This window comes from Otolemur garnettii, unplaced genomic scaffold, assembly GCF_000181295.1.
Source record: "Otolemur garnettii isolate 467f Iridium unplaced genomic scaffold, OtoGar3 scaffold00104, whole genome shotgun sequence".
Taxonomy (NCBI): Eukaryota; Metazoa; Chordata; class Mammalia; order Primates; family Galagidae; genus Otolemur; species Otolemur garnettii.
The window spans coordinates 2306745-2317605 of NW_003852499.1; the positions used below are offsets into that span (position 1 = coordinate 2306745).

At 49.3% G+C, this 10861-nt stretch overlaps 2 protein-coding genes across 5 annotated transcripts in view; one reads left to right on the forward strand and one right to left on the reverse strand.

Annotated features, from left to right (window-relative positions):
- The window catches only part of VAMP1 (vesicle associated membrane protein 1), a 7326-nt gene extending 2849 nt beyond the window's left edge, over window positions 1-4477 (forward strand). Inside the window, exons 2-5 of one of the 3 annotated variants that reach the window (XM_012809370.2) lie at window positions 810-940; window positions 1087-1241; window positions 1893-1944; window positions 3758-4477. In XM_012809370.2, the coding sequence (XP_012664824.1) occupies window positions 810-940; window positions 1087-1241; window positions 1893-1944; window positions 3758-3894 (475 nt within the window). In that variant the 3' untranslated portion in view covers window positions 3895-4477. Of the gene's footprint in view, window positions 1-809; window positions 941-1086; window positions 1242-1892; window positions 1945-2335; window positions 2600-3757 lie in introns of those variants that run through there. The other 2 variants (XM_003796412.2, XM_012809371.2) reach the window with 2 other exon arrangements.
- TAPBPL (TAP binding protein like) overlaps window positions 3716-10861 on the reverse strand; it is a 10473-nt gene continuing 3327 nt past the window's right edge. The window contains exons 4-7 of one of the 2 annotated variants that reach the window (XM_003796476.3): window positions 8836-9174; window positions 7693-7995; window positions 6038-6121; window positions 3716-4676 (exon numbers count right to left, since the gene is read on the reverse strand). In XM_003796476.3, coding sequence (XP_003796524.2) covers window positions 4645-4676; window positions 6038-6121; window positions 7693-7995; window positions 8836-9174 — 758 coding nt within the window. In that variant the 3' untranslated portion in view covers window positions 3716-4644. Of the gene's footprint in view, window positions 4677-5497; window positions 5843-6037; window positions 6122-7692; window positions 7996-8835; window positions 9175-10861 lie in introns of those variants that run through there. The other variant, XM_012809369.2, reaches the window with a different exon arrangement.

The window sequence follows — 10861 nt, forward strand, 5'->3', positions numbered from 1 at the left end:
GCCCGCCACAACGCCCGGCTATTTTTTTGGTTGCAGCCGTCATTGTTGTTTGGCGGGTCCAGGCTGGGGATTCGAACCCGCCACCTCAGGTGTACGTGGCTGGCGCCTTAGCCGGTTGAGCTATAGGCGCCGAGCCATGCTTGCATTTTTGTAAGATAGCCCCACACAGTATCTCTTAATGCCAGCCTGGATGTTGCTGAGCCCTTTCTAAATGTTGTTACGGGATTTTCATCTTTTGCTTCTTATGTCTATGCTGCATCTCTCTATTTGGGATTGCCAAAGAGCTAGAATCCCTTTTATTTGGATCCATATAACCTAATCATAATTGCTTTGGTGCTGTGGGGTAAGGATTTATATATGTGTCTTTACTTTTTTTAGAGATGGGGTCTTGCTATATTTCCCAGGCTGGACTTGAACTCCTGGGCTGAAATAATCCTCAGTCTTCCAGGTAGCTGGGACTATAGGTGCATGCCATCATGCCTGACTCCTTTCTTATCTGGGCTATTTATTTATTTATTTATTTTTGAGACAGAGTCTCAGGTTGTCACCCTTGGTAGAGTGCCATGGCATCATAGCTCACAACAACCTCAAACTCTTAGGCTCAAGAGACTCTCTTGCCTCAGCCTCCCACATAGCTGGGACTATAGGTGCCCACCACAACTCCTGTCTATTTTTAGAGATGGGATCTTGCTCTTGCTCAGGCAATCCACCCACCTTGGCCTCCCAGAGTGCTAGGATTACAGGCATGAGCCACCGCACCTGGCCTTTGTCTTCGTTATTTTTTATATTCTTCCCCCTTCTCTCCATAGGTCTGCACCAGCTCAGCCACCCGCTGAAGGGACAGAAGGTACTGCCCCAGGTGGGGGTCCCCCTGGTCCTCCTCCTAATACAACCAGTAACAGACGATTACAGCAAACCCAAGCACAAGTGGAAGAGGTGGGTAGATAACTGTTTCCCTGAAAGTTCCCAAATCTCCAGAGCATCCCTTAGAGTAACACAGGGCCAGACTTGTAAATTCCTGGCGGTAGTTTTCTCATGTGTCTGGTGAGAGCATATCAGCTTTGTTTCTGTGCCCCTGTCAGGTAGTGGATATCATACGTGTGAATGTGGACAAGGTCCTGGAGAGGGACCAGAAGCTATCAGAGCTGGATGACCGTGCTGATGCCTTGCAGGCGGGAGCATCACAATTTGAAAGCAGTGCTGCCAAGCTAAAGAGGAAGTATTGGTGGAAAAACTGCAAGGTGAATTTTCTTGTCCCCTCTCCCTTCTTTTGCCAGGCCTTCCCTGAGAACTGTCAGCTTCTGTTTCTTGCCTCTACTGCCGGGCACAGTGTTTGGGAGGAAATAGGACCACTCCCTTCTTGAGCTGCATTACCCTGAATTGGCCACCAGGGTAGGCTAGAGTATTCAGAACCACTAACCAGGAAGAAGTGATAGCCTGAGGAATTAGGAATGGAGCTCCATTATTTATGGAGCTTTTCTCTAAAGGAGTTGCCCACAAAAATTCTTACCTGGCACTTCTCAGACACCTCCAACATAAACACAAAGACTTCGGAATGAGCTGAACATTTCATAATGAAAACTGAACCAATTGACTGAATATCCAAAGTCTGTACCTTTATTGGAATTCTTTTTAAAGCCCCAAGGCAAAAGGAACTGAACAAAAAGGAGCCAGCTGCAGGTCCTGTGATGTTTCTGAAAAGCTCCAGATGTGGTGCTGGGGTTATGATCCTATGGGAAGCAGAAAGGTGGGGCCTCCATGGGAGGCCTGCAGGCAGGGCTCCTGAGTGATGCAGTTTCTTCCACAGTCCCAAGGATGGAGGAGGCTCTGTTCCTGCTAGAGATGTTCTGTTCCCCAAACCCAAGGGCTCATTTTTTTGTCTGTTTCCTCAGATGATGATCATGTTGGGAGCTATCTGTGCCATCATCGTGGTAGTTATTGTAAGTAAGTATCGCTGAGGTCGCTGGTGGGGTGAAGAGGTGGGAAGGTCCCGGAGTCTTCTCCCAGCCCTGCCTGCCTGCCTGCCTGCCTGGGGAGTGGGGCTGCTCTGACTGAGGTATGGAGACTGCTGCTGTGGGATCATCACGTGGTCTTGGAGGGAGGACAAGGGACTTCCTTGATGGACAAGGCATCCCCTGCAAGATGTGGGAGATGGTCCCTTCTGAGGAAGTGGGGCTGTGTTATTTGTCATTGGCTTGGGTCAGAGGGAAATGTTGGGGATGGGGCACATACAACGGAAAGACCTGAATGTCTAGTAACTTGATGTAATTTGCCCTCTTGTTTTCTCCTGTCTCTTTTTCTTCTCCATCTGGGACTTCCTGATTCCTGTGTCCAGTCTACTTTTTTACTTGAGAATGTGCCACCCCACCCTGTTCTCCATTGCCACCCGAACTCATGTCCTTCTCCCACTGTCTGCTCTCTCAGCAAACTCCCGCATCTGCCTCCCTCCATCCCAGCCCATGCTTCTCCACTGTCCAATTCTCCTTTTTGTTGCATTCATTTGCACTACGTCCCTTAACACTAGAAATGCTGCTCGTGGCACAGTCTTAAAGTTACTACCTGGAGAACAACAGCTAGTACCACCTCCCCACTGCCTTCCTATGTACTATTGAATCCCCAGAGCCCAAAAGAGAAGAGGATGGGGAGTGACTGAGGTAAAATGCCCAAGAAGCTGCCCAGACTGGGGGAGGAGAAGGTATGGTGCCCACTGTGTGCCCTAGAAAGGCCCAGCCACTGGCAGGAGACTATGAACAGCTGGGAAGATGGTGGCTCATTCAGTGCTGCCCTGGGCATGTGGAGCTTTTCTCCTAGGCAAGGCCCAGAGAGGCTCAAGGGTATAGCCCTTGTAGAAAGTAAAACCTATTTTTTGCGTTATTTCTAATCTTTTAGTCTAAGATTTTCTATGTCTTTTTGCTCTGTTCTCTGTAGGAATGGAGGACAAACATTTGTGGACTGTAAAAAGATTGGGACTCTTGTTTCCATCCTAGGAGCAGTCCCAGTCCACATTTTCTGTGCATTCTGTTTTGTTCATGAGAATACCAAATATCTAGCCAAATAATTTCATGTAGCTTTCAGTTAATTGTTGGCATACATAAAGACAGAGAATGCCTGTTAGTTATAGAGAAACCGAGGCAGGAGGCTAATTTGAAAATAACAAGCTTGTAGAAAGCCACTTTTGCCCTCTCATTAATTTGGGCCCTGATTCTTCCTTTCTGTTGATGGAGAAACTTGAAGGTGTTAGACATGAGGATCTTCCAAATAGCCTTATGAATATGGGGGGAAAAGTGAGGATCCATGGACTCCTATGGAATCCTTTCCTCTACACCATCCCCATGGCCTTGCCAAAGATAGGGGTGAGGTGAGAGGTATTTTCTGAGGATTAGGGTCCTGGATTATACCCCCCAGTTCCATCTTGGGGGGAGCATGCCAGTCTGTGATTGGTGTGCTTGTGCATTGCTGTGCTGTCACAGGACTGTCGTCTGCAGCACCTATTCTTCCTGTCGTATGTTCCCCTTCAAACCACCCCTACCCATCTGAAGTCTACTTTGTCTCCTTTGTTTCCCTCTTCTTTGCCTGGTTTGCACGTACAGACAGTGGAACCTGAGGATGGCAACTGCTCAGCTTATCTTAGGAGCCACTGCTGAGCTTCAGGATAGGCTGTTACATGGGATAAACCCAGGGGGAAGGGGAGGAGGCAGGCCAGGAACACAAGGGAGAACACCCACACCCTTTATTCTGTCCTCCAGTCCACATGCAGGAAAGGTTGAGGCCACTCTGGGCTGGGTCTTGATGGCCCCTCTCCACGCAGCAGCATTTCATTGTGCAGAACCATCCTTCCTTTTCCTTCACCCCTGTTTCCCAAACCCGCTTCGTCCTGCCCCAGGGCAGGACTGAAGAGCTGGAAGAAAGCAATCAGTGTACCCTCCCAACGGTCCCCCTCGAAGGTCTCCACTCTCCTCTGGGCTCCTCTTTGCCTAATGCAGGGGGTCACCGCTGGAGAAGAACCACCACTGTCCTCGATGTGTCCCAAGCCTGGAGCAAATCCACCCTCTTGGCCCACCCAGCCCTATCACAGGAATTACTTTCTGGGTTTCTGTCCCTCTGAGGCTTAACAGTCACAGTTGGCTTTGTCCTTTTGGGTGGTCAGTCCTTCTACTTTCTTTCTCACCCCATCTGTGTCCTCTTCTGTGTCCGTGCTATTCTCCTTTCCTCTCACCACCCTGTGCATGAGCAAATGTGCAACTAGCCCCGGGACTGTGTAGTCCAGTGAAGCCAAGCTTCCCACATCCCCTCCTTCAGTTTGCCGTGAGATGATGTGGGTTTCCACTGTGTGTCTGTCATCATCTCTTTGTCTTTTTTTCCTAACCCCAATCTCATACTTGTATGGAGTAATAACAGTTGTACTTCCACCAAAGGCATGTGGCATATTTACCAATTTCATGTATTCCAAACAAAGGCAAAGAATACAAATTCCTACTGCTAAACTGTCTTGGTTGTTCTTTGGGTTGGAGGGGAAGGGGAGCATCCTTTCTTTCTAGTAGTCTGACGATGTCGCTTTAGGTTGGCAGGGCTGGCTTATGTGTGCCATGTGACCTTCGTGACATTGAAGTTCTACGTGTCCTCAGAGGAAGTGGTCTCCAGGTTTCATGCCTGAAGCAGCCCAACTCTTGCAGGTGCTAGTGAGAGGAAGTGATGACAGGAAGTTGAGTGGGCGCCTCAGGCTGGCAGGTTCTCCCACACTTCTCTCAACTGCGACCCTTGGCTCTCCTCGCCTGGCCCAGGGTTCGTGCCCAGATGAGGCCTCCAGTGAACACCCATTTTCTCCATCATCTTTGCATTGCATACAATGTTCTTATGCTAAGTTCCACTGGATTGACCAGGCATGTTTTAGAAATGAATAAAAGGAGAACTCCCTCCCCAGTAGTTGAGGGAGTGAGGAGTTTGTTAGGTTTCCTGAAATTCCTGATTGACTCTTCAAAGGAGCAGAACCTTAATTACAGCTCAGGGTCACCCAGAGCAACTGAGAGGAAGCCCCAGAGGGCGTTTTCACACCTTCAACACTTTGCAGGTGGACCAGCTAGGCTTGGGGACAGGGCTTAGTTGGGACGTGGAAAAAGACAGGAAAGTGGAAAAGCCTGGCCTCGGGGACTTAGGCTTTTATTTAGACAGAGCCAAGAGTTTGTGAGTAGGGGCCCAACCCAACCCCTTTGCCCCACTGCCCCTCACTTGTTCTTTTCTTTTTCTTTCTTTCTTTCATTTTTTTTTTAGAGACAGAGTCTCACTTTGTCACCCTCAGTAGAGTGCCATGGCATCACACAGCTCACAGCAACCTCCAACTCCTGGGCTTAGGTGATTCTCTTGCCTCAGACTCCCAGTAGCTGGGACTATGGGTGCCTGCCACAACGCCCGGCTATTTTTTTGTTGCAGTTTGGCCAGGCCGGGTTTGAACCCACCACCCTTGGTATATGGGGCTGGCACCCTGCCCACTGAACCACAGGCACCACCCTACTTGTTCCTTTCTTGCCTTCTGGTTTTCTTTTCTTATGATTTCACCTCAATTCTGGTTCTTTGGTGTTAACCTGTCCCTGAATATTCTGCCTTCCTGTCAGCCCCTCGCCTCTTCCCGTCCCCTCCCTTGCTGCATCATCCCAGCGCACACAGTGAAGGAAGGCAGGGGTCTGAGCAGAGCCAGGGCTGGTGCCCCGTGACCTGGTACCACCCTCATGCCTTTCCCAGCTTTGCGACTTGGCTTAGGGTCCTTCTGGGAGCACGTGATTACTTTCTTTTTTATGCTGAGGCAGGAAAACAACTCCCTAGAGTGTTGGTAGACCTTGGTGAGTAGCTAGGAGAAAATAAGAAGGAACAAGGTTGATTTCATTTGGGGTAACCCCCAAGGCAGGGGACTTGGGGGGGTAGGCCAGCGGGACCTAGGAACGGCTAGACTTTAACCCTGGTCTGGGTGGGAAGCTGGGTGGACTGGCTTGATCTACAAGTGAGGTGGGTCAGGTGCCAGAGCTGAGGGCAGCCAGACTCTTACCTTGTCGTCTCTGAAGCCCCAGGAACAACAGTGCAAGAAAGAAGAGGCCGCTGGCAAAGATGACTCCCAAGGCCATTTTCTGCTCTGTAGGTGAGAGTGACGTGGGCAGAAGTCATTGTGGGTAGGTGTCATTGGCTTAGCCTTCACCCCCAGTGTCCACCCCAGGAGGTGGAGCAGAGAAGTATGTGTTTCTGAGTCTTCAGCGCAGGAGCCAGGCACACAGCAGCATTTGGACAGGGTGAACATAAAGTTTGTGTGCATTTACTATGTTAAACTATTTTTTAAATTGCACACAAACTTTGTGTCTATCCTGTATATATTCAAGGCTGTCAGATATTCATGTGTCACTCCACACAGAATTCCTACCTCTTGGCGCAGCGCCTGTAGCACAGTGGTTATGGTGCCAGCCACATATACCAAGGCTGGCAGGTTCGAACCCAGCCCGGGCCAGCTAAAACAACAATGACAACTGCAACAAAAAATAGCCAGGCATTGTGGTGGGCGCCTGTAGTCCCAGCTACTTGGGAGGATGAGGCAAGAGAATCTCTTAAGCCCAAGAGTTGGAGGTTGCTGTGAGCTGTGATGCCACAGCATTCTACCATAAAGGCAACATAGTAAGACTCTGTCTCAAAAAATAAAAATAAAAAAGAATTCCTACCTAAGACAATGTTTTTACATTGCTTTCAAGACAGATTTAGGTAGATTAGTTGTTGACAGCTAAACTGAGATTCTGTAAATAGCTGGGGAATAATGTGAACTGGGAAAAAAGCTCAGTTTGGGGGAAGCTCTAGCAAGCAACCAAATAAAGCCCAGCGCTCCTGCACATTTGCATGTCGAGATGCTGGTTCTTTCCTGCCCCTTTCCTGTTTCAGACCTTTCAACAACATTCCATGGCTTTCAGGATGAAGTTCCAGCTTAAAGGCCCATTGAGACCTATAGGGTTTAAGCCTATAGGAGGAATCAGGTTGCCTGTTTTTCATTTCTCTTTATTAATTGGTAGATAACCTTGGGGGAATTAGTTGTTTCCTGCAAGTGCCAATTCACTCATCTGGAAGATGGAAGTTGTCATGCTAGCTAATTCCAAGTCACTGCCATGCCCATGACATAGCTAAGTCATATAGCTAAGTGCTGAGCACCGTGCTTGATTCACATAAATGCTCAATAAATATAATGACCTCTGAAGCTTCAGAGCCCTTCCTGCTTTTCCCATATGCCCTTGGCTCTAGCTCTGTGCTGGACTCCTTACAGTTGCCTGAATTCTCTTTGGGCTGTTTTATATTTGGCCTCCCTACATACCATTCTTTCCATCTTGAGTGTTCCCTTCCCTCTGAGCTAGCTACCTTGGCTCACATGTCTCCTTTAGGTCATCTCCCCTGCCTACCTAGTCTTGTCTCCATCACTGGACTAAGCTCCTGGAGGGCAGGAAGGGGAATTATTTCAGCACGTTGTCTGGCACCCTGGATTCTCAGGGGATATGTGGTGGAAGCTGTAGTGGCTGCCACCTCGGGAAAGACAAAGCCGGGAACAGAGGTAGGAGTGTGAAGCTTGGGCTGTGAACAAAGCATGAGGGCAGGAGAACAAGGCCAAAGGTTCACTGGGGGCAGGACAGCCGTGAGCCCAAGTGTGGAGGTGGGGGATTGAGGACATTCCCATACCTGGTGGGCCAACCTGGGTGCTGGCCCCAAGGGGCTCCTTCAGGGAGACGTGGGTGACCTGGCAGGTGTAGGTGGCACCTGCAAAGCCAGGCTCTGCCGTCAGAGAGGAGGAGATGCTGTAGGTGCCTGCTGTGCTTTGCCTGAGGCTGGAGAATGAGGCACCAGAGACTTGGACCGGGGATCTGCCCAGCTCCTCTCGGGTCCACGTCACTGCCATGTCCAGAGGGTAGTAGCCGGCAATGTTGCAGATGAGGGTGGGTGGCAGAGCTTTGTTTGCCAAGCTCAGTCGTACTTTGGGGGAAGCTAGAGGAACAATGAGGAAGGAATAAGATTTCAAAAGATCTGCCTGGGGACAGCTGAGAAACCTCAAGCCTTCTCTTCCTGCTGAGAGTGAGGATAGATTGTGAAGGCTAAAGTTTCCTCCTCAGTAGGATACCCAATGGACTCAGGCTATCCATTAGAGGTAGGGGCTGTGTTTACTTATTGTCACTGTAAGCCAGTGGTTTTATTTTATTTTATTTTATTTTTTGGAGACAGAGCCTCAAGCTACCCCCCGGGGTAGAGTGCCATGGCATCACAGCTCACAGCAACCTCCAACTCCTGGGCTCAAGCGAGTCTCCTGCCTCAGCCTCCCAAGTAGCTGGGACTACAGGCGCCCGCCACAACGCCCGGCCATTTTTTGGTTGCAGCCATCTTTGTTGTTTGGCGGGCCCGGGCTGGGGATTCGAACCCACCACCTTAGGTGTATGTGGCTGGCACCTTAGCCGCTTGAGCCACAGGCGCCGAGCCAAGCCAGTGGTTTTAAACGCTGTCAGTGATAAAATGTTCCTCCTGATCAGAACCGCTCCCACCACCTTTCCTTGGTTTGTTACTGCTCCTGAGGAGGCTCAGGATGTGGTCCAAAAGGACCCGGGGGGGGGGGGGGTTGGAGGCAGCCATGCAGGTCAGTGGGATCCTGAGCTGGAAATGTCCTGATGGAATTAGCCTAGAGTCCAGTAGAACACCTTATCCGATGGCATAAAGGCTGTGGGAATGCAGTCTGCCTCTCAGAAAATCTTCACTGAGTTGGATCCCAGTCTGGGAAACACTCCCAATGGATATAGCCCTTCACTTCTCCCCAGGGTAACTCAGTCCTGGCCTTACCTTGGATGTTGAGTTGGATGATTTGCTGAGCTCGGTATAGAGAGGTAGTGATCTGGCAAATGTAGGCCCCCTCGTCCTTTACTCTGAGGCTGGATAGGATGAGGGAGGCATTCCCGGCTGTTTGTAGCTGCTCAGGTTCCAGTGTAGCACCCTCTCGCTCAGCCTGCCCCTGCCCCGCAGTCCAGCTGTATACCAGCTGGCCACTGCCCTTGTGCTGCAGCCTCCAGTCCACACTGATGAGGTCCAACCCTGGTGCCATGGAGAAGCCACAGTCCAGGGAGACTGTGGACTCCAACATGTAATTCAGGGATTGCGTTCGTGTTGTCACCTGGAACTCCACTGTGGAGAGAGAAAGAGGAGTGGTTTGTGGGCTGCTTCCTCCTTCTGATCACCTGATCTCTGGGCTGTGGGCACGTTGTGGGCACTATACCTGCCTCTTCTTCCTCCCCCTGGACAGTGAGGGCCTGTGAAGCTCATTTCCCATAAGTTGAAACAAGAGAAATGGGGCTCTGGAAAAGCAGCTTGGCACACATGGTGTTCTTCACCATTTGGGGGTCACTTACTCCTAGAGTAGGGGTTAAGCCCAGGATGTTGGTTTTTTGTTTTTTTTTTTTTTGAGATAGAGTTTCACTTTGTTGCCCTGGGTAGAGTGCTGTGGCATCTTAGCTCACAGTAACCTCAAATTCTTGGGCTCCAGAGATCCTCTTGCCTCAGCCTCCTGAGTAGCTGGGACTACAGGTGGCTGCCATAACACCCAGCTATTTCTACAGACAGGGGTCTCACTCTTGTTCAAGCTGGTCTTGAACTCATGAGATCTACCTGCCTGGCCCTCCCAGAGTGCTAGAATTATAGGTGTAAACCACTGCACCCAGCCTCAAACCCAGGAGTTCAAGACTACCATGGTCAATATAGTAAGACCTTGTCTCTAAAAAAAGAAAAGAATAATTATAGGGACAATTGGAGAATTTGGAATTTGAACTCTATATGTGAGAGCTTTATTGTATTGATATTCAAATATCTGAAGTTTGATGATCCATGGCATACCAAGCAGTACTGGGGAGAAATAGGAGCACTTTGCCTTGGCAGGGAGAAGTATTTTATCACTGATTTTGTTTAGAATTGCCAATATAAAGCTAGGATCTGGGCTCACACCTGTAATCCTAACACTCTGGGAGGCTGAGGTCGGTGGATTGCTTTGAGCTCAGTAATTCCAGACCAACCTGAGCAAAGGGAGACCCTGTCTCTACAAATAGAAAAACTAGCCAGGCGTTGTGGCAGGGCACACTGTAGTCAGCTACTTGGGAGGCTGAGGCAAGAGGATCACCAAGGGTGATCTCTGATCCCGAGAGTTTGAGGTTGCTGTGAGCTATGATGCCACATCACTCTACCCAGGGCACCTGTGTGAGACTGTCTCAAAAAAAAAAAAAAGAATTGCCAATGTAGGGAGATGGTAAGACTATAAAGCTGTCTTTATTATTATTAAATTCTTTACACATTGTACCCCATTATGTCTGTACCATGGGTAGACCATTCCCAACCTTAGTTTGCTTTTGACATGGTGGTTTTGTGATTATAAAGGAGAAGGTCCTTGTCCTTTTCTATAAACTAATACATGCTATACACATAGAAGCATGTGGGTCAAGAATTATGATATCTGCAACTTACTCTCAATTAGCTCAGGGAAAAATACATATATATTGAGAGAGAGAAAGAATGTGGTGAAATGATAACAATTGGTGAATATAGGTGAAGGGTAGATAGGTGTTCATTATGTTATTCTTTCACTGTTTTTTGGGTAGGTTTCAAAAATCCCAGAATAAAAATAGGGCAATACGGGTGGCGCCTATGGCTCAGTGGGGAGGGTGCCGGCCCCATATACCGAGGGTGGCAGATTCAAACCCGGCCCTAGCCAAACTGGAGCAAAAAATAGCTGGGCATTGTGGTGGGTACCTGTAGTCCCAGCTACTTGGGAGGCTGAGGCAAGAGAATCGCCTAAGCCCAAGAGCTGGAGGTTGCTGTGAGCTGG